The sequence below is a fragment of the Colletotrichum abscissum genome (genome assembly GCF_030869225.1).
Source record: "Colletotrichum abscissum strain IMI 504890 chromosome Unknown Scaffold_5.1, whole genome shotgun sequence".
Classification (NCBI taxonomy): domain Eukaryota; kingdom Fungi; phylum Ascomycota; class Sordariomycetes; order Glomerellales; family Glomerellaceae; genus Colletotrichum; species Colletotrichum abscissum.
Window position 1 is genome coordinate 1,474,109 of NW_026850431.1, and position 24,938 is coordinate 1,499,046.

A 24,938-nucleotide genomic window follows, 5' to 3' on the forward strand; every position below is an offset into this window, starting at 1 on the left:
GAGCATCACCATGCCTGTAGCCTCAGAGAAAGATACAAAGTCAAGTCAGGACTAGGCGATTGTCGATAATCATGAGATTCCCTGTTTTCCTTCTGTTCTTCCTAGATATCGAGGTGCATCGCCAGGTGGTAGAATAGCATCGTTTTCGGCCTTTAAAAGTGTTTTTATGTACTATTCACCCCAATTTTCCAAAACAAAAACCTTGCTTTTCCGATGCTCATTTGTCTTTTCTGGAATCCGTGCTTTTATTACATGAGCTCTCTTCCTCAAGAGACTCGTCCGCCTGTCATGTACAAGACCATTGCTAGTCGACCCTTCTATCTACTGGCTCTTTGCTTTGTTCTTCGCGCCTCCTCTCGTCGGCAGAATGTCACTCTGCACAATCAACTGCACCAGACACCAGAGGTAGCAAATGCTGAATCCCACCGCACCGACACCCACGTTTGCAACGACCCAGAGATCGGGCTTGTCAATGGGCGGCACCACTACTCTCTCGACCACATGCCACGCAATCATGGCAACGTAGAACGCGCCGTGGAGAAGGAATGTTGCCCACTGGCGCAGTTTGCCGTGATCCTCCTGGAAGTAGGCACTCAGAGACGTTGGCGGGAGACCAAGAAGGTATGCCCACAGCAATGCCAGGACGGCGTACGGGACGCTGAGGTCTACCCGCTTAAGGAGGGGGAACATCGTCCACACGCCCAAGACGTTGGCAAATCCAACCCAAGCCCGAATGTCTCGCGACAGTCCGTGCTTACCGGCTAGAAGCATTGTCATGGGCATGAGAGGGAGTAGCGCACTCTTCTCATGTACTTGATAGCTAAAGAGAAAGAACCCCCATCCCGTAGTTGCGAAGGCCAGGGGAAGAAGTGACTTGCGCGGACGGAAGAACAGAATGAGGTTGGGCGGAATGATCGAGGCCAATGTAGCCACAAGTGCGCCTCTCTGGAGAAGCTCGGGAGGGTAGTTGCGAAGCTTGATGACGACGTTGGCGGCACACCAGAAGTTGGCGACCTTGTCTTCGAACAGACCGCGCGCAAAGGGGAAAATGCGATGAACCATCTGCACCAATTGCTCGACTACCGGGTAGTAAATGGCGTTGGTATCGAGGACGTCGGTCAGCCACGGGAATAGAGGCAGGGCAGGCGGCGGCCCCTCATAGTCAGGCCGCGCGTCGATGCCTCGATGAGCGTCGTAGAGAGTGCCCAACACAAGGGGCAGAAGCAGAAGCGCAAAAGCCGCGACGGTCACCAGGGCGATGCCGATGAAGCGGCCCGGCTTCAAGGGGAAAACGCAGCTGCCCAGGAGGAACGCGAAGACGGAGAAGGCATAGTAGAGGGCCATCTGCTTGAAGCCAAGGGCGGCGACGAAGAAGACTGCAGACCAGAGATAGCGGCCAGCCAGCATACTCGACATGCTCGCCAGGACGAGTCCAAGCATGACAGTGTTGTACTGAAAGTGAACGTGGTCGATAAGAATCGTAGCGGGCTGCATCAAGATTGCGACGAGCGCCATCCAGGCGGTCCATGTCGGCACATTGCTGTGTCTAGAAAAGCGTCGTACGAAGATGACGGCAGCGGGGATATATACGAGGTACTCGGAGACAATGACTGTGGCGCGCATGAATATCTTCAGAGTCGGGTCGTCGGATCCTCTCGAGGTGTACAGCTCGAACCAAGTAGGGTCGATGAAGGCTCCAACCTTGCCGCAGAGCCAACTATGGTATGCCGTCAGGGGCGGGTAGTCGAGACCCCACCACTGCAGGTCGTGGAAGTACCACTGCGAGACAGGAATTTGTGTTGTGATCTCCATCCAGTGTCTTTGCGCCTCGTAGTCTCCGAACATGGGTGGTCGCTGGAAACCTAAGATGAGTGGCATGGTTAGCAAGAGCTGTCAATTCTCATTGGTGTTCCAGAGCGCCTTTACCAGAGTACCCCCAGAGCCCGGCTGCCCATCTAAACAGGCCAACCACCATGAGAATCAGGGGAAGGACCTCCCATTGCGATACAGAGCCTCGAGCTGGCCAGAGAAACGAAGCCAAAGGGAAGATTGGGGCCTTGACCAGAGCCTCCTTCTTGGTGAGGTGGCTTTCCACAGTGGGTGTACTGCTGCCAGTGCCATTTCCACCGTTGGTCTTCTTGCCGCCTCTGCGCCGGGGTTTGTGGGGAGATGGACTGATCATGATGGCAGCTCAGTCGGTATCCAGTCGATTGGCAATGTGCGGCATGAGGTGCCAGAAGGGGGTGAAGAATTGCCTGGAGACGGCGAATTGGCTTTGTCAAGGTCGTGGTGGCAGTGGGAGGTTCGCTGAGGCGATGCTGAAATCCAAGGGTCCACGTCGCGTTAACGAACCCGACAGCTGGTGCTTCATTCAACCTGTAGGTCCTGTACCTAAGGTCCCCACATCCCGGCCGCTAAAGGCAGGCTCGGATCGCCAGGTACCTTCCTGCCGCTAGCCGTTCCCTTGTCCCAAACATTCCATGAAATCTTCAATGAAAGAAGTAGGGACAATCTGGGGCTAATGTGATTGATAAGGCGAAAATGTGGTTTTCCCATGCTTGCCATTGTATCTCTTTAAGAAGATTGCAACAGTGAATATATTCCAAGCATATTCTGTGCTGTTAGGTATGACATCCAGATTAGTGGCCTTTTGCCTAGGTACGCGGTACTTTACTTTTGTAATCTGGTGAAATACAACCCTGACCTTGTATGACTGAGCGCTTGAATCTCAACCTCGGGAGCCAATGACTTCCTATGTTGGATATAAAGTGACATGGGTTCAAGTTTTGCCATTTCGAAATCGAGCCTCAGCAATGGCCTGTAACAACTCAGCTTTCGGTCCTCTCCATCGCAACCGGGGAATGCTGGTCTTAAACACGTGACCGAGTCTGTGTCGACAAGTTAAGATGCGTTAGCCTCAATTGGCTGGCTACTTTAGGTAATCCGGGACATCTAACGTCACAGCGAGGTACCTGCTCTCTGGCAGCTTTCCATGTTAGTGAGTGGACGATCCTTGACTCTCATACACATTTCTCATCATACACCATCTTGACTTCGGCTGGTACCCAGCTCCTCCTGAATATGCCTTTCCCTTTTGTTCTTCCGACAACTTCGGCCTTCTCATTCTCCTCCAGTTTTAGCAGCGACACTCACCCCTCATTGCCCCTCAGTTCCAGCACATATCGCGGGGTTGTGAGAGATGCTCTCAAAAAACACAAGAGACTACCCCCATCATCGCAATCATCTCACGTTTCGACAGTCATTGGAGCTCTTAACGGCTACATCCCCTATATTATCGCCATTGATGCTGGACTAAATCCAACATCTCAGTCAGGCGACTGGATCAACCTCAACACAAAGGTGCCGCCGTCCATCGAATGGCGACCAACACTTTCGGAGAATGCAGTGCCCGGCAGAGAGCGAGCGAGGGTAAAAGTGCAGTCCATAGACCACGAGATTGCCTTCACTCTCTCATCTCTGGCAAACTCATACACCTTGGTTGCTCGGGCAGCCCTTCACCCGCTGTACGTCACAACACAGGCCACGTTGGATAATCAACAGCGCACAGCTTCCATTCAAACAGCGACCAAATACCTTCTGGATGCTGCATCGATATACGACTATATAGCTTCCCGGGCTGAGAGAACTCAGATCCCGCCACCCTGCAGCGATGTATCACCCTCGACTCTTCGAGCCATGTCGTCCCTGGCTCTCGCCGAGGCGACACTGTTGGCGGTTCTCAAGGACGATCCCTACCCAGCCATTGTCGCGCAAGACCGCAATAAGAACGACCGCGAGTGGATGTTCAAAGCCCCCGAGATTCCGAAAGTTCGTGCCCATTTGTTTGCACGACTCTGTCTTGCTGCTGCGGAGCACGCCGCCCAGGCCTCCTCTCTTTGCCAAGCTGCGGGGCGGGGTTCCAGCGGGATCAACGAGGGACTGCTTCGCTATCTCGAGGATCTGCGAAGAACATGTCGCGCAAAGGCTTGCCGTTTCTTTGGCATAGACTCAGAAATTAGTGGCCAAGTTGGCACGGCCATCGCGTGGCTACAAGCCGGACTCCAAGAATTAGGCGTTGAGTCTAAACATTCAGCCAAAGGTAGTGGCTTCAGCCGGTTCAAAAAGGAGTGGAGCGAGAAACGCGAGGATCGCAAGGTCGAAAAGGAGACCACGTGGGGTGCGGACGGCGGAAAGGGCGAGGAGACGAGGGTGATCGAGCTGCTTGAAGGCAAGTGGCACAAGCTCAATGACACGGTAAGCCATGTTACGTCCAAGGTCGATGACTGCGAGGCTCACAATTCATGCATAGATGAATGTCCAGATCGTGCCTCCGATTGGGCCCTTGCTGGCTCAGATGCCATCTGGCCGTGAGATACACACCCTCAAGCCGTATCAGCCGCCAGTGTTGGATCGCAGCATCTTGGAAGCCATGCGCGCGCCGCCTGAGAGGAATGACGACTACGGAGATGCCCTGAGCTCCGATGACGAAGGCAAAGGCGTATCTGGGCCACCTGGAGGATATCCTGAATCGAGACCGGATTACAGGAGCGCAAGCACGTCCTATTACTAGACGTCGTAGCAACCATCTGTTCTCTTGTTTGAGAAAGTGTTAGAAAAGAGCACCGCCGGTGGGAGACACACTCTTCAAAGTTTTCACTAAATACTACGCTTCTCTGGCTCATGCGGCTCATTTCCGTCAACCCCGGATTGTTAACTCCCGCTAGTACTCAGTTCGTGAGCGCACAGTTCTTTTCCTATCATCCGAATCCTGTCAGTTTTTCCTGAACGGTTTTCCCCTCAAGTTCTTCAGAACCGCATTACTTGTCAACCGCGTCTCTACCCGAGCTCAGATGAACTCCGTCCTTCTCTTCATCATCAGTCCGAGCCAACGTAACCAGAAACGTTCTGTGACCTGCCACTTGCCATAGATGGATTGAAAGCTGGAAATCCGGGGCGGCCCGCTTGTCTCAGTCTCAGACAAGAAAAGCAGAAGGGGGAGGGGGGGAAGGAAAGCCGCAAGCACGGAGCTTGGGCCGCTTACTCGAAGCCAGGGGTAGGCTATTATGGGAGACTTTGCAACAACACCGACATCAAGCTTCAGATGACGCCTAGGGGCAGAGCTTAAAACATGTGTATTCCCGACCTCGCAGATCTCATTCGACCTCGGATCCCTTCCCCCGAAGTCTACCACTATGCAACAGTCGGGCACCGATGCCACGCCGTGAGGAGAGGGGAGAAATTCTCCGCCGCCTCCCGAATCACCCAGGACCTGGACGGGCGCCTGATCAGCATTGCTAATATTACCAGCAGCCCGGTAGGTGTTTGCGTCCCCTTTCCTTAGGTCCCAACTCAAACCGGTTTCTCAACACCATATTGTGTGTATATGTGTATGTGTTACCAAATCCACTCATTCCTCACCTCATAGGGCGTCCGATGCGGAGACATTCCGTTGCCCAGCCCGGTCGGGAAGACTACTCCTCCCATCGACGAAGGGTCTCATTCTCACCAACAATGATCAGCGCGGTAACATCCCCCGTCGCGAGCACCATCACGACAGCCAGCACCTCATCCTCCGGCACCTCAACGGCCAAGAGCCACAAGAACAGCCTCGTGATCCACAGCCTCACTCCCATCTCGCCGTCGTTCCCGCTCCCGTTCAGACTGACAGACGTGGACCTACTCCGCCGCGATTGCCACATCCACGGCGAATGGGTCTCCTCCCTCAGTAACAAACGATTCGCGGTCCTTGACCCGGGCACCGGTCGCGTATGGGCGACATGTCCGGATAGCACCAGAGACGACGTCAACCCCGCTGTCAAATCCGCCTACGTCGCCTTCCAGGGCTTCTCGAAGCATACCCCGGCTCATGAGCGCGCTCGCCTCCTGACCTCATGGCATCATCTTATCCTCGCTAGCCGCCTCGACCTGGCCACGATTCTGGTTCACGAAACAGGGAAGCCGTTGACCGAGGCCCTCGCCGAAGTAGACTACGGCGCTGGTCTCGTCCGCTGGTTCGCCGGCGAAGCAGACCGATTGGAGCCGCCGCCACCGCCGCCTCCACCACCGACAACAACTCCACAATTACCGTCGCCGGCCGCATCCCGCGTCTCCTCCCCCACATCCGACGATGACGGCGCCGTCCCCGCTTCGACACCCGCAACCAGCGCGTTCCCAAGAAAGCGCGGCGCGCTCCTCAAGCAGCCCATCGGCGTCGTGCTCGCCCTGGTGCCATGGAGCTTCCCTCTCGCCCTCACCCTCCGCAAAGCCGCAGCAGCTTTGGCGGCTGGCTGCACCGTCATCGTCAAACCATCCTCCGAATCCCCGCTCACGGCCCTCGCCCTCGCCTGCCTCGCCGACCGCGCGGGCTTCCCCGCCGGCGCCATCAACGTCCTGACGACGAGCCTGGGGAACACGCCCGTGGTGTCCGAGGCGTTGTGCATGCACCCGCTTGTCAAGGCGGTGAGCTTCACGGGCAGCGCGCGCGTCGGGAAGCGGGTCGCCGCCTCGTGCACGCGGAACCTGAAGCGCCTGTCGCTCGACCTGGGCGGCAACTGCCCGGCCGTCATGTTCGACGACGCGGACCTCGGGCAGGTGGCCAAGGACCTGGCGGCGCTGAAGTGGCGGCACGCGGGGCAGGCGTGCGTCGCGCCGAACCGGTGTTACGTGCAGCGGCGGGTGTATGATGTGTTTTCCACGCTGCTGGTGGCGGAGGCGTCGAAGCTCAAGGTCGGGCACGGGATGGCCAAGGATACGACGCTGGGCCCCCTGACGACGATTCGCGGGCTGTACAAGGCGGAGGCGCTATGCAAGGACGCGACGGAAAAGGGGGCTGTCAAGCTTCTCGGCACGGGAAGGCGAGAGCCTGGTGACGGATACTTCATGGCGCCGACTGTGCTGGGGAGTATGACGGACTCGATGCTGATGTGCCGGGAGGAAGTGTTCGCCCCCGTGCTGGGCCTGTATGTGTTCGACACGGAAGACGAGGTTGTGATGAGGGCGAACGACACCCCTGTCGGCTTGGCTGGCTACGTCTTTACGAAGAATAACGATCGTTTGTGGAGGATGTTTGATCGGCTGGATGCCGCAGTTCTAGGAATGGTAAGTTGACGCACGCTCTGTTGCTTTCCCGGCAAGATATGATCCATCACCTTCCAAGTGTGCAGGTGGCTAATTGTACTTCATAGAATACGGTCTGCTTGGTGACAGAAACCCCCGTACCTGCTTCAAATAATGGGAACGGATACACACCGGCACAAGCTACGGCCTTGGATGAGTTTCTCGTCACAAAAGGTGCTGCGATGTCTCCTTCGTAGCCTCTTATTATTTTTGAAACCAGTGTAGGATAGTGCGATCGCCTTCTTTGTTTCCTTGTTTTGACACACAAATTAGAGCTACCGGATCAGGTCGTGGAGTTGAGGTGTTGGACACGTGTGGTTTTGTTAATGAGGACATGTTCGTCGAAGCTTCTTGTGTGGTATAAACAAGTACGTGGCTCGGGTATTAAAAGAATGATTTATGACGCTGCAGCTATCTTTGCGCACTCGTGTCCATTAAGCATCTCAAACGTAGCAATTCGGTGTGTCTTTCGTGCGGTGGACTCAATCGCGAAATAGTGTGTGATGACTTTCGTGTTGCAATGAAGCTGAACGAACTTGAGGCGATAGAGAAATTACGAAGGACTTGGGGAGTAGCGTAATATGAGCTGCAAGAGCCGTACATGGCATATTGAGGCCTGTATTACAAGCGTACTCGACAGCGGTCACTTGTGCGGAGGCTCGCGTAGTACTTTTGTTACCAACTTGCATACATTATGAAATATGAAATCCCACTCCAAAAGCGCGCCACGGAGTCACCATGTCTAAATCAAGATGATGATTCGAGAAAGGATTATAGCCCTAAGATGACTGTCGATTGACTAGCCATGGAGGCAGTATCTGGGTCAAGGAGAACCTGAAAGATGGCGTGTCATTGTCTAACCTACCGATTGACTCGCGCTATGAGAACATTGCCTCGTTCATCCCCCTTTCTGCTACAACTGTCTTTACTGCTTCAACTGTCCGTAAAATGATCTGTATCCTCGATTATCTGGAGCATACGATTGGAGTTTTATACGGAGAATGAAGAAGTTCAAGAACATCATGATGTTGGCGTTGACAAAAGCAGCATAAATTTACACCTTGTACTTCTAAAGTGAAAGATTGTACGTTCCGTGCCTAGCCCGTTTGATAGAGAGCATACAGTATTCGGAAACGTATCGTAGCATAATCTTGAGGGCCAACGTTACAATGATGGGCGGTAGGCTTTTAAGCTATTCCACGTTCAAACCAAAGGGTCTGCTTCCCGTTTTTATATCTAGATAGGAACAATGCGTAGTGGATGAACCATCATACTCAAAAGGTATCCTCCTCTCGACTTAAAGGGCGGCAGTAGACCTGTTGCAAAAACTTTCGGTATATCACGTGGGTGCCTATTGCCTCCTGCCGTCAAATTCCCGTAGACTCCACGGAACCATGAACACACGAGAACGAATCACTACATCGGGAAGCCCATATAGGTCCCGTCGATTCTGATTCCGTCACCAACGGCAGCAGGCGCCTCACAGGCCTGTGAGGTCAGGTCAAACTGCCGTTTGGCGGGATGGTTACGGGCGAGCCTCGTCGACTGGCTTAGCCTACACTAGGTTCCAGGTTCGAGTCCCGGCATGAGCACCAGAGATGTAGCCCCCGTTCGCCACCGGGGGGGTGAACTCTTTTGACTTCTCCAGCCTTTTTTTTCTTCTTCTTCTTCTTCTTCTTCTCTCCCCCTCTCTTCTAATACACGGGAATACAAGAGTGTGGGGTGCGCTATATGCTGATTCACCTCGGAAAATCTCAATAACAGCAAGAAAGGGAAAGTTGCCCAGAAGACGAAGAAATTCGTAACCCAATGCTGGGAGCAGATTTACCGGGCTGTAGCTTGTGGGTTCGGATTCCACAGGCGCCTTCTTTTATCTTTCTTCCTGGTACTGTTTGATGCTCTTTTAAGCCCCCCTTTCTACTTAGTCATTCTTGCAAGCTGCCATATCTCTCTCTCAGCGTTTCTTGTGAAGCGCCTTCTTGTCCTTGCCTTTGGCGCAAAACTGGGTATGGACCCCAGAAGTCACGATGATATGCGGCTTTTATAATTTCGGAGATCGGGAACGCATGGATGGCTTATCACACAGCCCATGGTCTGAACCAGGAGAAAGCAGAACGGGGGTGCGTACGTATTTGGAAGATACTCGAATCTCACAGAACATGCAACATTCCCATATCGCAAGACTCATTTTGCCAGTTGAGGTCGTGTTTGATGGGCAAATGATGAATTTCAATTCTCCATGGAGTAGTCCTGCAAAGGCCCAAAGTCACGTACACACATCGTTTTGAACATACAAATCTTAGTACAAGCTGACATCGTTACTCGAAATGGCTCAGAATTGTCCGAGAACATATTCGTATATCAAAAAGGCTACAGTGATCGGTACAAGATATATTTACAGATAGGCATGGCGAGTGAAGGAAGACTGGTGGACGCATAAAGTCCAATGGCACAATTGATATTTATGTATTGATTGAAACGATGAAGCCTTCTTTACCAAGCCACCCAAACTCCACTTTTGATGCACAGCGTACGGAAATATTCCACCACATATTGACTACTTACAATACCAGGTCTTCCATCTCTTTAATCTACATATCCTTGGAGCGCATCTTCTTGAGACGCAGTCCACCCTCAAAGACACCGCGGTCAACAGCAGCGGCGACGGTGAGAGTGCCGCCAATGATGGCACAAAGGCCGGTCAAGAAACCAGTGAATGTCTTGGCGCGCTCTTCGCGGTTGATGACCTTCATAGGAGAAATATCCTGGACACGTTCGTGTGAGTGAAGGAAGTCGAGGACGCGGGTATGGAGGAACTTACGTAGGAAAAGAAGACTCCTGGGATACCGCCACGAGAGTGGAGGCGTTCCTGGTGTCCTTCGGCAGAGTCATCGCCGCCAGCCAAGCTGCGCTTGTGGCTCGTGACGGAGTATTGGTGAGTCTCGACGCTGCCGTCACTTCCCTGGCCAAGAAGACCGAGGCCAGAGTTCTCCTCCTCGGGGTTGGATCCCTTCTGCCAGTTGAGAGCGAGGTAGGAGGTAGGCACGATCTTGACAAAGTACATGAAATTGTAGTTGGGATCGTTGGTCTCCTGGTGGGTGTTGTCGAGAGGGTTACCGTGGTGGTTCGTCCACGCAGCGGCGCGCTTGCCCATCTTCTTGGTAACGGTGTCAGGCAGCTGGGGGCCGAAGCGCAGGGAGTGAACAGTGTGAGTGAAGTCGTGCTGGGCATCGGAGGGGGTGTCCCAGTAGTTCTTGAGGTCGTGGACGTGCATGTTTCCGTTGCTGAAACTGCGGCCAGGGGCAAGGTGGAAGTTTCCGACGACCTTGTTGACGCGCAGGTTACCCTCGATACGGCAGCCCTCCTGGCGCTGCTCCTCCAATCGCTCGGCGTAGTGCTCGCGCGTGCACTGCTCGACGTTCTCGCCCTTACCGAAAGCCCACGAAGCCTGCGCGTACGCCTCTCTGACTTCCTCGCATGTGTTGCAGCATCCGGCCTTTTGCGCGTTCGCCGGTGACGGGGCGCCATAACAGGGGCCGCAGTAGTTGGGGTCCAGGTGCTCAGCAGCCTCATCACGAGAGTGACTGCCGGAAGGTGTTAGAAAAAGCTCCTCGGCAGGAGGCGACATTTGCAGTTACTTACAGATCCAGGGCCTTGATGTCAATGACACCACCGCCCTCCTTCTGGGGACGAAGGCGAACCTTGTTAATACCGTGCTGAACGCCGTGCTGTTGCTCGCCAGAAACATCCATGACGTCCAGGGTGAGGAGCTCGCAGGGCATCTTGGGGAAAGTCATGTTGAGATGGATCTCCATGCGCTCGCCTGTTACCGGGTACACATTAGCTCCTACTGCCCGTACAGATTAGGAGAGACTGCCAGGGCTTCATACCTCTTCCCTTGTCCACGATCAACTCGGGGTGGATCTCTATCCTCCGGTAGTCAACCCATTCTCCCCAGGCCAGCCAGAAGACCACGATCAGCGACACGATAGTGACAATTCCACCAGACGTCGTGCGGATGCGTGCTTCGTCGACTGTCTTTGTGAAGGCGTCGAGCCTTGTGAATCTCGATTTTGCCGGCATGGTGAGTTCGGAGGGAGGAGTGTGTTATCAAGAGCTGTCGATCTCTATCGCGAGTTTGGGGTAGCCTCGTAAGCGTTGTGAGAAGAATCAACGGGAGTAGGCCAAAAGTCGTACTTTCGCAACAATGCGCCAAGCAGAATAACGCTAAAAGGAGTGGCGGAGAGGTAAAAGGTGATATCAGGAAGTGAGAGACCCCGCCTGAACCATGAGAAGAGAAGGTCGACGCGAGAAAGTCGAGTTGCAAGCAAGGTAGGAGGATTGGATCTCACAAAGCCTTGGGAGTTGCGCAAATCCAAAGTAAAGTAGAGGCCACCTTCACTCGTTTTCTGGCCACGCAGCCCGTCCACGGTCCAGCTCTCAATTGCGCTAAAGGTGCATCTTGTCAGGGGTCTCGTACGGGGCGGGCGGGTCCGGGTCCCTGGGTAATTGTCGGCCGTTGGCCAATGGAAGATGCCGTTAGACCACTAGAAGCAATCCAGAATCAGATGGCTCGTGCTTAAGCTGCGCGGTTCCCGTCCCCACTGTAAAATCCCAGCCTGGTAGTCAAGGCTGGAGAACGCAGTGCTTTCTGATCCAAAAGGCAACCTCCAAGAAATCATCACCGTTGCGCCGCCCTTCGACTGAATCAAATTGATACCCACGACACTTTAAATCGAGGATTCGATACCGAAAGAAGAGAACGCTGCGAATTTTTCAACGAACGCGATACCCAACGTCCCTTTGACCGCCTTGGCGAGCGCGTACTGAGCGAGTCTTGTGTGCCGACCATCGCACCTTCATACCGTGATGTCGAAGCCGCCTTCCAGAGTTGTCTTCGTGGGCAATATCCCCTATGGTAGGAACGAATTTCCCACAAGACTCTATGTATCTAATCAATTGTCCTAGGCCTTTCCGAGGAGCAGATCAGCGACATCTTCAGCAGCGCCGGCAAGGTCCTCAACTTCCGCCTAGTCTACGACCGCGAGACCGGACGGCCCAAGGGTTTCGGCTTTGCAGAATATCCAGACAATGGTATTTCTCAGGAGAACCCTACTGCTCTTAGAATCTAGACTTGACTGACTATGCGGCGCAGACTCCGCAGCATCGGCTGTCCGCAACCTGAACGACTATGAGATTATGGGAAGGAAACTTAGGGTCGACTTTTCCAACGAGGGCGGCAGTGACGACAACAATGATAGCCACGGACACGTACGTATAGAGGTACAGCCCGGCATTTGAAGTTGGAATCTGACAATGGAAACAGGGCCGAGATGGCGGCAACCCCTCCCACGCCTCGAACGGATACAACCCTGTCGCGCCGCCGATGCAGTCGAGTACGCTGCCTCCTCTCCCAGCCGGCAAGGAGCTCCCCCCGAACGTCACAGCAACCGACGCCATCTCACGGACTCTCAACACCCTTCCCCCGTCTCAACTCCTCGATATCCTCACACAGATGAAGGCGCTGGCCTCTACCGACCCCGCCAGGGCGACGGAACTTCTCCAGCAGGCACCGCAACTGGCATACGCCGTCTTCCAGGCTCTCCTGCTCATGGGTCTGGTGTCTCCCGAGGCGATCCACTCCGTCATCGAGCCTGGCGGCGCGCCCCCGGCGCCCCCACCGCAGGCCGCGCCGATCGGTTACCCGCCACAGCCCACCCCCGGCTTCCCGCCGGTCCCCGTGATGGGAGCTAACAACACCCCGCCTGTCGCCGGCACGCCGTACGCGCCTCCCCCGCAGCAAGCTCCCTATGGCGCACCCCCGCCGGTTGCTGCACCTCTGGGTCAAGACCCCGACGCTCTCATGCGGCAGGTTATGGAACTGCCGATGGAGACGATCAACATGCTCCCCGAGGCAGAGAGACAACAGATCCTGGCGCTCCGCGCAAGCTTTGGTGGACAAAGGCGATGAGCATGGTATACTTGCCCTGGTGCATGTGCGAGCTGTGGTGTTCAGCTTACGAGCTTGACATCGCTTGGAGCAACCCAGGACTACTATTTTTGGGCAGACACGTCACTCTGATCGATGGTGAAGACTTGAGATTGAGAAGATGTGGGGTCCCCCCACGTCCACAGCTTCTATACTCACTCCGAACATCCGACCTGGCTCATGGTAACGAAACGGAACCTTGCGGATGGTTGCTTCGTGAGCAAAGAGGCTCATACGAAGCTATTCTTAGAGGAAAGCTACCCTTGGAGGGACCAGATGAGGGGCTCAATGGGGTCTTTGCCAGATAATTGCTCCTCCAACAACCACCTTAACCACTCTACTTTACTCACCCAAATCATCGCAAAACGACTTTCTACCGATTATTTAGCATCCGAGCCTCGGTAGGGCCTGAAAAAACACGGGCGTGTGGGGAGGCCGGAAGGTGGCGTTGAATGATGGATGGCGTATTTTTTGAGAGCTGCGCCTCGATTCCCAGCAGTGGCGGGGCCGAAAGGTCTTTTTTGTGTTTTCTAGCAACCAGGTTTTTCTTCTTCTAGAGTGCGGACGAGGCAGATCACGAGGAACAAAAAAAAAAACCAACGCGGCCAAGTCTAAATATACCACACTTTACACTCGAAAACGAGCTGAGCATCTTGTTCAGCTCAGAGAAAAACTTTATTTACTTTCCGGTGTGCCGTTGACGCAAGCTAGTGGGGGGAGGCGAAAATTGACGACGAGACCGGCCACCTGGCCAACAATGGTTTGCTGCGGCTCATGGAAAATGCGACGTGATGGATAGGTAGGACAATTATAGCACATCTTTGCCACGACCTTTAGCTGTAGAACAAACAAGATCACTTTTGTAAACGGTTTCAATTCATTGCCGTCCATCCGTCTTAAACGGCGTGTGGCTTTGATACTCTTTGCAAGATGAGATAAGAGATATATACCAAAAAAAAAAAAAATAGATACCGGGACAATGTTTTTTCTTAGGGGGGAGGGGAGTGGTGTATCTGATACCGACAAGCAACTCTAAATGGCAAAGAAAGATGCCCTGTAAGGCGACTGGAGAAGCTGGGTTTCAAAACGCCTACAGAAACAGGTTTCTACTGATAGGACAAGTTGACTGCACATTCGTACGGGTGTAGAATGCTGGGTGGAGCAGCACTCCGCGGCGGACAGGATTTGGCCGTGATGGGACTGAGTTTTGTCTGCAGAGAGTAAGTACTTTACTCAAGATATCTCATGCATCGCACCCGGTCTTCCTGGCCTTGGCAGAGGTATATGCCGGGGCCTAGCGAGGAGGGTTTTACATCAGACATTGGATAGCGAGTATCTTCGACTTCCCGAGTTCTCATTCGCCGCCGCCCGCCGCCGCGTACATGGCTGCACTCAAGGTGAAGGGAGAAGGGGGGGGGGGGGGGGAAGGGGTGATATCATCTTTCTGTGGCAGTTATCACCATGCGCGCCACAGTGAGTCGTGACCAGACGAGAGAACTTCATGCCGCCAAGGAAGAGAGGCTTGCTTTGTGTACTGTGGTATGGGGTGCGATTCGGTGGGATGAATCGGCAGCTGTAACCGGGGGCCCATCCTTTCAAAAATCATGTGGCTTGGTCACCTTGGCCGGAATGGTGGGAGTTGGCAAGCGAAAAAAAAAGATGGGACGAGATACGCTGAAGTCTGAACAATGTTGGACGGAATTGCAGTGAAGTTCTAGACCTCCCCTAACGATTAACGACGTCCATCGCTAGAACTTTAGTTCGCCACTCCAACACCACCCGCCGCATCGCGGCCGTGTTCGATGCGGTACACGAGCCACGCGAGCAGTCAACCCTCGTATTGGAAAAAAAGAGTGTCCAAGAAATGTGGTGCTCTGTGGGTGGCCCCATTCGTGCTTCTGAGTCGGGAGCGAAACAAGCCACTTGTCTCACAGAAGCTAGAAGCCCATCGGGAGGGTAACGTCGTTCCTGAATCTTTTGCACTTTGCATGCAGGGGATTGTGGAGGAGGACGGAGAAGAAGGAAAAAAAATGGGGGAGGAGGAGTTCTTTTTGTCAGAGAATGTCAATGGGCAGAACATCCGAGTCCGTAGTGAATGCGCCGTAGGAGCTGTGTCTCCCTATGCATTCGTGCCACACTCTTGTGTGGGAAAAGGAGGAGAAAATTGACCTTTCAGAAAAGGAATGATTTTTTTTTTACTCACATGGCGGAAGCTGCAAGTTTGGGGAGTATTCACGTTCTATCATTGGTCGCGTCCACATAAACCGTTAAAATGGGTTCATCTGAGGGCACCCCAAGTGCAACGAATGAACGAACGACAGAGGCACCGACAGAAGGGATGATGGCCGCAGGCTGAAACGACCTGACAGGTTGTTATACATACACGGTATAGTACCGTAAGTCTGATGGTTGTTGAAAGTTGTCAGTGACATTGAGTTGTGAATGACGAGCATGGATACAGCCGAAACCCCGGATACTCAGGTAGAGACCGCGGCTGGCAATGATGGGACCGCGCATCTTTGCGTATTCTTCACATCTTTTGCAGAGGTAGCCGTCAACTGAAGTGTGCTCGTTAATTGGTGCATCGTCACGGCTGCTTTTGGGTGTTTGTTGACGCGGCCTCCAGGATCGACGTGGGAGTGAGCCGCCGTGTAATTTCCCCAGCCGAAAGAAGGTTGAGTTTTGTAAATTTCCCGTCCTTGAATTGGCAGTCCATGCAGGTCATATGTTGGCAGAGAAATTTTCGAGGTGTAATCCTCCGTGACTCCGTACCGTCTTGGGCAGTCTTCCTTCTTGGTTCTTGCCGGGGAAACAAAAAAGAAGGGTCCCGGACCATGCCCCATAGACCATAGCAAGGCTATTGGCAATTGCAGCGGCACTGCATGTTGCAACGTCGCACTAATAAGGTTGTATGTATCCATAGGAAGAAGGTCGTAATGAGCGCGGTCCCCAAATGGCACATGTCTTACCTGCTGTAAGGTACTCCGTACGGATAGGTACCAATATCGAGTACCAAAGTAGACGAGAAAGCAATTCAAAAGTTCAAAAGAAGGTTTTCCGACGATGCTTCGTACTCTGTTGGGTCATGGGATGAGCCAATGAAACGCGGGGATGACTTCCCAATCCAGGGGCATCACGCTGCAGAGAGCGGGAAGCGAAATAATTAGAGCCCCCTCGGAGTGGAGGAAAAAGGAGGGCAGGCGGCAGGCGGGACATGTGCCATGTGGGATTCGAGAGAAAATTGGGAGGGAAATAAATGATGCTGACAGGCTTGGAGCGGATATGAGAGGGGATGCTATCGTCCGTGAGGCCATCGTCGATTCGTCATGTGCGACCTATTGGTTTCTGCTTTGATTGTTTATGTTGTTCTGGACCGTCGCTCCGTGGCATGTGGCTCCGTTTCTTGGGGGGGGGGGGGGGGGGGGGGGTGGGTGGGGGGGGGGGGGGGTGGGCGGTTGCTGTGTTTTGGTTTTGTGGCTCTTTTTTTTTTTTTTTTTTTTTTTTTGTTGTGTTTGCCCCCCGTGGGGGTGGGGTGGGGGGTGTGGGGGGGGGGGGGGGGGGGGGGGGGTTGCCAATTGGTCTATTTTGGCGTCCGTTCCTTTGTTGTTGATGGGGCTGCTTGCTGGGAAGTTGCTGCTCAAGCCCTTCCAGCATCCAGGTCGAACCGTCAAAGACCCAAGGGTGCGTTCCATTGGGGGTTCTCCCGTTGACGAGTGATTCGCGAGTGGACGGGACCGACGATCAAGACGACACATCGCCATGTCTAGTTGATGGAGGATGCTCCGTAGCAGCTCCGTAAATCTAGAGCTGGCGTCCGTTAGTGTAAACGGTTAGGCTGGGTAGGTGGAAAGGTACTGGACGGTGGGCCTTTAGCAGTAAGATAATCTCCATCGTGGACATGGACAGTCGTCGCACAACAACATTTTGCACAGCAACGATGCGGATAGCTGTTTGTGCATAACAGCGCCCGGCCGTCTTGGTAAGGTAGGCCGAGAAACAGCAGGGAAGAGATGTTGGAGAGGAAGAGAAGAACAGAGTTGTGTGGTGTTGCGCCAGGCGTTGATCTCTCGATGAATGGTCCAGATTTCTGGCGCAGCGTGTTCTAGCCTGGGTCTTCGCCCGTGTTAGTGCAGCGACAATGTTACTAAAGTTAGGTCTCCTGGCCATCCGCTAATAAGGAAATGGAATGGAATGACGAGAAACGCACTTCAGTCCGGGGCAGCGTGCGGATACCTCGTATGCACTATTCCCTCCCCTCTAGCTACCTAGCATAGTGCTCAGTGCGTGAGTGCCCTAGTAAAGCCCGGGCATGGGAAGAGCTCCGTCAGGTTCAGGACAGCTCAGAAGAAAGCTGAGTCGAGGATGCCGCTAGAACGGCTCTTGCTTAGATGGGCAGTGATGAGCGACACCTGAAGCCTGGAGCCTGAGGGAAGAGGCTGTTGCGCTTCCTACATGCCTATCTGTTAAAGTTCCTCCCATCCCGCCCGGGAATGCCTTAGGTGCTTAAAGTAGGTTGACGGCTGGGCTATTCTGGGCGATTCTTATTGCTGCAGGAACTGTACTCCGTACTCTAAACCGGGAAGAACGAGAAGGAAGCGGCAGTGGAAGCGGGAATGACCGGTGGCAGGGCTGTTACTTCCAGGCTGAAAAGCTGTTGCTTCCCATTCCAACTTCTGGCCAACAGACTCGGGAAGGTACGAACCGAATACCTTACCTGCCAACTCACACCATAGATGATACAAAAAAACCGCGATTCCATGATTCTTAGGTAAGGCACCTCAGGTAACCTCTATGTTGAAGAAGGAAAGGCATTCCCTTTGGTCTTTCTTTCTCCGTTCAGTGTGGCAACTGGCGACACGAGATCATCACCTCATACCAAGGTGCGAAAAGGAAGCGCAGCTTCCGTACCGAAGATGGTTGTGTCCTTTGCCGTTATGCATGTCAAAGCAAGCCCACCTGACGTGCTCTACGATCTACACCCACCGCATCTTTCATCATGGCAACGAAGGACGTACATAAACTCATGAATTAAGGTACAGGCAGGTGCAGAGACGAGAGGTACGGACAAGGCATACACTCCTGCTATGCACCTAGGCGCGGCTCCCACGTTGACCTGAAGATGACTATGCCTTAGACTCTCACGTATGTTGACGACCAAACCGAGCGCGTACCTGACTGAGCATTGAATATCAGCCATACCTAAGGTAGACTCACGTATAGTATACAGTCCCGGGCTGCTGATTGCCACCGAACCTCGGGTCACAATGTCCAAGCCACCTACACAATCGGCGTGAACGTGGTCGTCGACGGTCTAGAAGGAAAACGGAGTGTGGCGCGCTACCTACCTTACGATTTGCTACGGACGACGACGCATTGGCATTAATGAACAAGGTGACAGCGACAGAGAAGAACTGGAGACGTCCCCGTTTCCAGTTGAAGCGCAGGGTCGCAAGAGGTCGCAGGGCCAGCCGCCACAGGGCTTCAAAGGTTGAAGGAGGGGCGTCACGGGCGGAAGTAGAGACCTTGCACCTTGCAGGGCCAGCAAGCAGGGATTAGACGGGGACGAGCGACAAGACAAGAAAAAAGGGGAAATTTGGGTCTTGCTGTTAGTGCATCGTGTTGCTATGCGATGCCATCCAATGACTGTTGTGTACCTGCACCCCAGACAACGCCATCGGCAGACGGCCAGCCATGATTTACAACTGCAGACACTAAGGGGTTTCAATGAGTGATGCTGCTGCTGTACCTTACATAGGTACGAATACCTACACACCTTGATGTACCTAAGGACTGGGCTGCGTAGAAATGCATATTCTGGCTGCTTATGCGCGTGCAACTTTCACCGGTTGTTCCTGCTGTGTTTCGTGGGCGTCCGCCTGTGATGCCATCCCCTGTTGTTGCCCCTGCTTCCGTGCGGCGTGCCTCGCATGGGGGGGCCCTGGCGCCGTCGTGGCTGCGGATACATGTGGTCGTGCTAACTCATCCCTTGAACGTACCGCGGTACGTATCCCTACCCTCTACCGGTCTCGATGCCCGTGCTCCCAAGTAAGAGGCACCCACCTCAGGATTCCCATTCAGGAGCGTTCCTACCGTCTTGAGTATGGGAACGTGAGGTGTCGAATGGAAGGTGCTTTCCATCTTTACGGTACCTTACGGAGCACTGATGTCCCTGTATTAGCGTCGCGTTAGGTGCTAGACTCAACTCAGTCTGTTCCTTGCGTCCCCACGATTGGCCCAATAGCACCCTGTCCCAGTTGACAAGTGGAAAGTCACCTCTGAGTCCTCTCCCCTCCCTAGGGCCCCAAAGTGCCCAAGTGCCCCCCCTCTGGGAATTCAATCCAATCCAATTCAATCCAGCTGCACCATTGCACTATTGCACCACAACCAGTTCCAGCCCGGGGCGACTCAAGTGCATTGCTTCTTTCCCTCTTTCGTCTCCTCGTTCATCCTCTTTCGCTTGCCTCCCCCGGCCGTTTTGGCACCTGCTCATCACCTCCCCCTCGTATCCGATTCTGGGGGGAAACAGAGATCGCTTCCATTCTTTCTTTCCCGCTTCTCGTCTCGCTTCCTCTCGACCTTTTCTCTTTTCCCCCCCCTTCCCTCCTAGGCTTCCCCCTCCCCTCCTCGTGTCCGTGTTCCATCATCTGTTCCTCGCGACAGATCGGGACCAATCCTTAGCACAGGCGTCGAAAGGAACCGTTTCCAGCTGCTCTCGGCCTGAGACCTCTTGCTACTTACCTTACTGAGCACCAAGCACCGGCCGGCCAGTTTGAATAAACCTCAGGTTACCTCAGGTTGTCTCTCGATACCCTCGAATCCTCTTCTTTTTCTTCCAACACTCTTTTCGTCTTTCGACCTTCCCACTTGGCTGCTGCGCCTTCTTTGTTATCCGCCAGACCGCAGTGCCTAAAACGGACGCCCGCCTCCCGCTACCTTAGTGCGTACTGCTTGGATTCTAAGAAAGAATACTCTACCGATCCTCGAACCTGTTTATCCATCTGCAACACCAACTGAAAGGAAAGGCCCCTACGACGACATCCGTTTCCAAAATATTCGACCTCAGATTCCATTTCTGCTTCTTCTTTCGCCCATCTTCGACCCGCATCGAAACTTTCTCCCGTTTTCGAGCGTCTAACCAATCCTGACCTCATTGTTCTCATGCGCGGTTGGTAGCATTCTCGGCAGCCACACCATCAGCCGGCCATCGACCTGTTATTCGACCTCTATGTGGCATCCTCCATTCTAGACTGACGCCATAACCGATCCTTCGGCTAAGACACGACCTGCACCGCCAGGATTCCAACCACCGACCACTTCTTAGGCTCGCCCGACCGTTCATTCTGTCTGTTGTCGATTTCCCCAACGCATACGAGACCTGCAAAACAGCTGCATCGCATTGCATGGGAACTTAAAGTAACACGCGATTCGAAATACCGACCATGTCGCCGCAACGCCCAAACTTCATCGACCTTCGGGCGCCCTCGAGCATGTCCAACGTTTCGAGACCTTTGCGATCCCCTAGACTCCACGTCGCAGGCGAGGCACCCCCGGAATTGTCACCTCTCGATGCCTTCGCTCTTCAGAGTCGCCTGTTGGCGAGACAGCTCCAAGCTGCCGCGAGCGGCGAAGGAAGGCGCATGAGCAGACTGCCACCTCTGACGACTGAAAGTCCTTTGGTCGTACAGGGCCGATCAGACTACTTTCGCTCTATGTCTAATGATTCAGGATCCGACGAGATGCCACTTCCTGAGCTTCAAAACCCAGGATTGGGACTTAGAACCGAGGTAGAGGACGCCTTCCCGTCTGAGAAAGATCGACCGGTCTCGGTGCACCCTCGAATGAGCCGCATTCCGCCTACTCCCGACGAGAACGAGCCTCTCCCAACGCCCCTGCCCGACATGATGCGTGGACGAGTATTGGATTCGATGGAGGAGCACCAGGATGAGACGTACTTTGGCGCAAGAAGAGAGCAGTCCCCTACGCCAATGGAACACCCCACGAACGACTCTCACTTGCAAACCTCGCCTCCACGAAAAGACCATTCACTACCTCTGCTCTCGCCAGCACGGTCACGCGAAAATTCATTAAATGGATCGCCCGGCAAGTCAAAAGGACACTCGTTTGATGGACCTGGCTTGGCTCCTCCGCGACCGAGCTTCACAGCACGATCGGCGACCTCCATGTCTTCTCCCCTCGAAAATACTAGCGACGACATGAGCAACTCTGTTCAATCGTTGCCCCCGCGCAAACTTTCAAGTTGCAGCGCTTATGCGGCATCAAATGCGTCACCCAACCTGAACCCAGGTCCTTTCCAACGCTCACCTTCCGTGTGCTCCGACGCCTCCATGCCATTACCGCGACCCTCCTTCAACTTTTCGAGGCCCATGAGCCGAGCCGGCACACCTGGTTTGGAGACCCCAACGCGTCAGGCCTCATCCGACAGCCAACCGTCATTCATGTTTGCGAATGACGACTCTGCCAATACTCCTGTTAGCATGAACAGCGAGGGCTTCCCCGACCATGTGCATGACGATGGCAAGGCCGCTCCTTCGTACATTTATTCCAAGTACTCACTTCCCCGAGGCAAGATCGTGCAGCGATCTGTTCCTCTCGACCCTCACCCGCAAGCTTCCTTTCAATGGGAGCAGCCCGTGACTGCTCCAAGCAACGTGCAAGCTATCCAACGCGGAGCACCCCCATCTCCGCCAACTCGGCCATCTAGCTCAGCAGAGCCCGATAACCTCAGCTTGGGCAAGCCTTCTTTCGAGCAAAGAAAGCGCAGTCTCGATCGCGGTGGCCCGGCCCCGCAGCCATCCCCCAATCCCAGCCGTCCATCGACCGAGAGCCGGGCTTCAGAGGAGGATTCTCGGGGTCGTGCCCTTATTTCTCAGGCCCGCGATACTGCTGCTCGTGGTCAGACTGCCATGTCAACTACCACCAGTGATTCTAACAGCACTGTCAAGGCGGCTCGCTCATTGGCGTCAGGTGCCCCGACAGCTTCAGACATGTCTCCGGAGGAGCACCTAGCCAAGGGTATTGAATGCCATGAGAATGGCTCAGTGAAGGAATCCACCTACCATCTTCGCCATGCAGCGAAGGGAGGCAACCCGACAGGTATGCTTCTGTATGCGCTGGCATGCAGACACGGCTGGGGTATGCGGCCCAACCAGCGGGAGGGTGTTGAGTGGCTGCGAAAAGCAGCTGAATGCGCCAGCCTTGAAATCGCTGATGACGAGGACCATGTCAAGGAAGGAAAGTTTGTGGATGCCATGGAGAGAAGAACTCGTAAGGCACAGTTCGCGCTCAGCATCTATGAGTTGGGTGTGAGCCATATGAATGGATGGGGCATCGAGCAGGACAAGGCTCTTGCCCTGAGATGCTTTGAGATCGCTGGATGTAAGTTGAGATTGCATGTTCTTGACGCATTCATGAAGCTAATGGTGTGAACAGCTTGGGGCGATGTAGATGCACTGGCCGAAGCAGGCTTTTGCTACGCTCAAGGAGTTGGCTGCAAGAAGAACCTTAAGAAGGCCGCTGGCTTTTATAGACAAGCTGAGGCCAAAGGGATGAACATGGTCGGCAACAGCTGGTATGTTTTACATGTAGCCCTCCAAGGGAACGGAATATTGGTATTGACAAGTGCCATCACAGGATTCACAAGTCAAAGTACAATGACGAAGACAAGCCTGCCAAGAATGCCCGCAGCAAGTCGAGGACGCGCACCATGTTCGGCATTAAGACTGGCTAGCGATGAGTCTTTTTGAAGTTCTTTTTGCGCGGAGCGTCTAGCGGCATTTCATGGATCATGACCACTTGCATCAACACATCACCTTCATACCCCGCATCTTCGGAGTTTCGGAAGACTGGCTCTGCGGAGTGCAGCTGTTTTTACTGGGCATTTAAAAACTCAGAGGCTAGGAATTGTGCCATTTTCTGTATTCAACGAGGTCTCAAAAAGTGTGACCTAAGGGAGGGGGGAACAAGGACGCCTCTCCCTACTTTGTTCTAACAATGTGTGCGAGGGATTTGGGTCCTGGAGAGGCTCTGGGTTTGTGACATAGGGACAAAAAAGTGATGGGTCCTTTCTGCGTGTCCAGACCTTGATCGAACATACCCTTGATTCCTGTGTATATACCACTTTTGTCTTTTTTATTCTGGGAGGGCAGCAATGGCTCTCTTCATAGGGTACTTCATGGGGATTCCTTTTGTCGTACAAAATGCGTCTGCCTACCCAGTTGCGGTAGGGTAGCCAATGGATCAAATTTTTCGAAATCAAACTGTTGAGCAACCACTTTGAACTGGCATGAACTGCTAGCAAGGGGTCGAATGGCCGTACTAAGTCAAGAGGAATGGATGTTGACCAAAGTTCTGTGGAAGCATCCACAGTCAGCGGCCATCGAAGCCCCTGTTAAGTAAATTATCGATGCTGTTCCATGTCAAAATAGTGATGGGGAGTTGGCACTTTGGGGGGAAACGGTTTGCGTCAGTCTCGTCTATTGCCATCATTGTATTGGTACAGAATCTTCCCGATATGGGAGTACTTCATTCAGCACGTCTTAAGAACCCCTCCACCTCCAGTTGCCTCGTAAACATCATGCATCTAGGTATCAACCTCCATCGCTTCACCGGCCGGCACCTCCGTTACGCTCACGTAGCGGCCAATCTCGTTCTTCTTGATAATCTTCTCGTTGAGCACGGCCGTGGTGCCCTTCTGGAAGGCGTAGCTCTTGAGCTTAGCGCTACGCTCGTTGGGCTTGACGAAGCCGCGCTTGAGGGTGGTCTTGTCCTTTGTGATGATGGCGACGTCGACGTTGCTTCCGGAGCCGAGATCGTTAAAGATACCGGCCTGGATGGCATCGCTGGCGAGCTTGACGGCCTCGTCCTGGGTCAGGGACGGCTTCCACTGGGTCTCGAAGACGGACATGGCGGCCAGGGAGCCGGAGCCCATGGTGACGTAGGGGAGCTTGTCGGTGGAACCGTGGGCGTGGACGGTGAAGAGGTGGGTTCCCGTGGGGTCGACGCCGGCGACGACGAGGTAGGCACCAATGTGGCCCTGGTACTGGAAGAGGTGCTGCTTGAGCATGGTCATGCAGGTGACGACGCGGGGCTTGCGGCCCGTGGAGAGGGCGTGGAGCTCGAGGTTGGAGGATATGATTGCCGTGGTGAACTCGGTGTCGGCGGCGGTACCGGCTCCTGCACACCAAATCTGGGGAGCGATGTAGTGCAGCTTTTCGCAGTTCTTGTCGGCGACGATGGGACCGGAAGTTGCTCTTGTATCGGCGGCAATCTAGAGTGCACCTCGCTCCGTTAGCTGCTGCGGTTGAAGGCGAGGGATGCTATCGGGGTGGGAGAAGGGGGGTAGGGGAACCAGGCGAATCCCAAAGGTTGCCATCGCTGCTCAAAGACGTGAATCGAATGGAGGGTACTGACCACAACACCGCCGTCGAATATGCATCCTACGATGGTGGTACCTGTGCTCGTCGCCTTGGGGAGGGGGACACCTCGGGCGTGGAGGGCCGCATTGCGGTTGTAGTTTGAGAAGTCGAAGCCGGGCATCGTTGCTGCTGCCTTGTCTGGAAACCCCGGTCGCTATCCTATGTATGTAAGAAACCGTCGAATTCGTTCAAGTAGTTTGTGGTCGTCAGTCGTGGCAGTCGAAGTTGGGTTCGAGGAGAAGTCGTCGAGAGATGAGGTGGGGATCGAGTGAGGTTGAAGGTGGACGCGGTAAACGGTAAGGTAGAGCTGGATGACGAGGCTAAAAGCTGCCTTCGATGGTCGTTGCCGCTGTTTGGGGGGGCCTGGAAGCTCCTGCACGCCTGCAAGGCACCCTGAC

At 54.1% G+C, this 24,938-nt stretch overlaps 9 protein-coding genes across 9 annotated transcripts; 6 read left to right on the plus strand and 3 right to left on the minus strand.

Moving 5' to 3' along the window:
- Nucleotides 1-321: 321 nt before the first annotated feature.
- Nucleotides 322-2,182, minus strand: CABS01_02994 (ALG8 glycosyltransferase family ALG6; the record flags this gene model as incomplete). Its single annotated transcript, XM_060536371.1, has 2 exons — nucleotides 322-1,862; nucleotides 1,927-2,182. The coding sequence occupies 2 exons, from the start codon at nucleotides 2,180-2,182 to the stop codon at nucleotides 322-324; spliced, it is 1,797 nt and encodes a 598-aa protein (XP_060394283.1).
- An 899-nt stretch (nucleotides 2,183-3,081) lies between these two features.
- On the plus strand, nucleotides 3,082-4,570 carry CABS01_02995 (pH-response regulator protein palC; the record flags this gene model as incomplete). The annotated part of the gene is made up of 2 exons (XM_060536372.1): nucleotides 3,082-4,254; nucleotides 4,310-4,570. 2 exons carry the CDS (start codon nucleotides 3,082-3,084, stop codon nucleotides 4,568-4,570), a joined length of 1,434 nt encoding a protein of 477 aa, XP_060394284.1.
- Nucleotides 4,571-5,511: 941 nt separating this feature from the next.
- CABS01_02996 (aldehyde dehydrogenase) lies at nucleotides 5,512-7,313 on the plus strand (the record flags this gene model as incomplete). Its single annotated transcript, XM_060536373.1, has 2 exons — nucleotides 5,512-7,098; nucleotides 7,185-7,313. 2 exons carry the CDS (start codon nucleotides 5,512-5,514, stop codon nucleotides 7,311-7,313), a joined length of 1,716 nt encoding a protein of 571 aa, XP_060394285.1.
- Nucleotides 7,314-9,707: 2,394 nt separating this feature from the next.
- Nucleotides 9,708-11,199, minus strand: CABS01_02997 (uncharacterized protein; the record flags this gene model as incomplete). Its single annotated transcript, XM_060536374.1, has 4 exons — nucleotides 9,708-9,881; nucleotides 9,938-10,700; nucleotides 10,759-10,939; nucleotides 11,007-11,199. 4 exons carry the CDS (start codon nucleotides 11,197-11,199, stop codon nucleotides 9,708-9,710), a joined length of 1,311 nt encoding a protein of 436 aa, XP_060394286.1.
- Nucleotides 11,200-11,985: 786 nt separating this feature from the next.
- CABS01_02998 (RNA recognition domain-containing protein) lies at nucleotides 11,986-13,087 on the plus strand (the record flags this gene model as incomplete). The annotated part of the gene is made up of 4 exons (XM_060536375.1): nucleotides 11,986-12,034; nucleotides 12,085-12,210; nucleotides 12,272-12,399; nucleotides 12,443-13,087. 4 exons carry the CDS (start codon nucleotides 11,986-11,988, stop codon nucleotides 13,085-13,087), a joined length of 948 nt encoding a protein of 315 aa, XP_060394287.1.
- A 1,330-nt stretch (nucleotides 13,088-14,417) lies between these two features.
- CABS01_02999 (uncharacterized protein) lies at nucleotides 14,418-15,065 on the plus strand (the record flags this gene model as incomplete). Its single annotated transcript, XM_060536376.1, has 2 exons — nucleotides 14,418-14,502; nucleotides 14,857-15,065. Coding segments are annotated over 2 exons (294 nt in total), but the record flags the coding sequence as incomplete, so codon positions are not given.
- A 3,921-nt stretch (nucleotides 15,066-18,986) lies between these two features.
- CABS01_03000 (uncharacterized protein) lies at nucleotides 18,987-19,154 on the plus strand (the record flags this gene model as incomplete). The annotated part of the gene is made up of 1 exon (XM_060536377.1): nucleotides 18,987-19,154. One exon carries the CDS (start codon nucleotides 18,987-18,989, stop codon nucleotides 19,152-19,154), a length of 168 nt encoding a protein of 55 aa, XP_060394289.1.
- Nucleotides 19,155-20,544: 1,390 nt separating this feature from the next.
- Nucleotides 20,545-22,853, plus strand: CABS01_03001 (uncharacterized protein; the record flags this gene model as incomplete). Its single annotated transcript, XM_060536378.1, has 3 exons — nucleotides 20,545-22,501; nucleotides 22,556-22,694; nucleotides 22,757-22,853. The coding sequence occupies 3 exons, from the start codon at nucleotides 20,545-20,547 to the stop codon at nucleotides 22,851-22,853; spliced, it is 2,193 nt and encodes a 730-aa protein (XP_060394290.1).
- An 852-nt stretch (nucleotides 22,854-23,705) lies between these two features.
- Nucleotides 23,706-24,661, minus strand: CABS01_03002 (proteasome subunit beta type-7; the record flags this gene model as incomplete). Its single annotated transcript, XM_060536379.1, has 2 exons — nucleotides 23,706-24,392; nucleotides 24,536-24,661. The coding sequence occupies 2 exons, from the start codon at nucleotides 24,659-24,661 to the stop codon at nucleotides 23,706-23,708; spliced, it is 813 nt and encodes a 270-aa protein (XP_060394291.1).
- Between the last annotated feature and the right edge of the window lie 277 nt (nucleotides 24,662-24,938).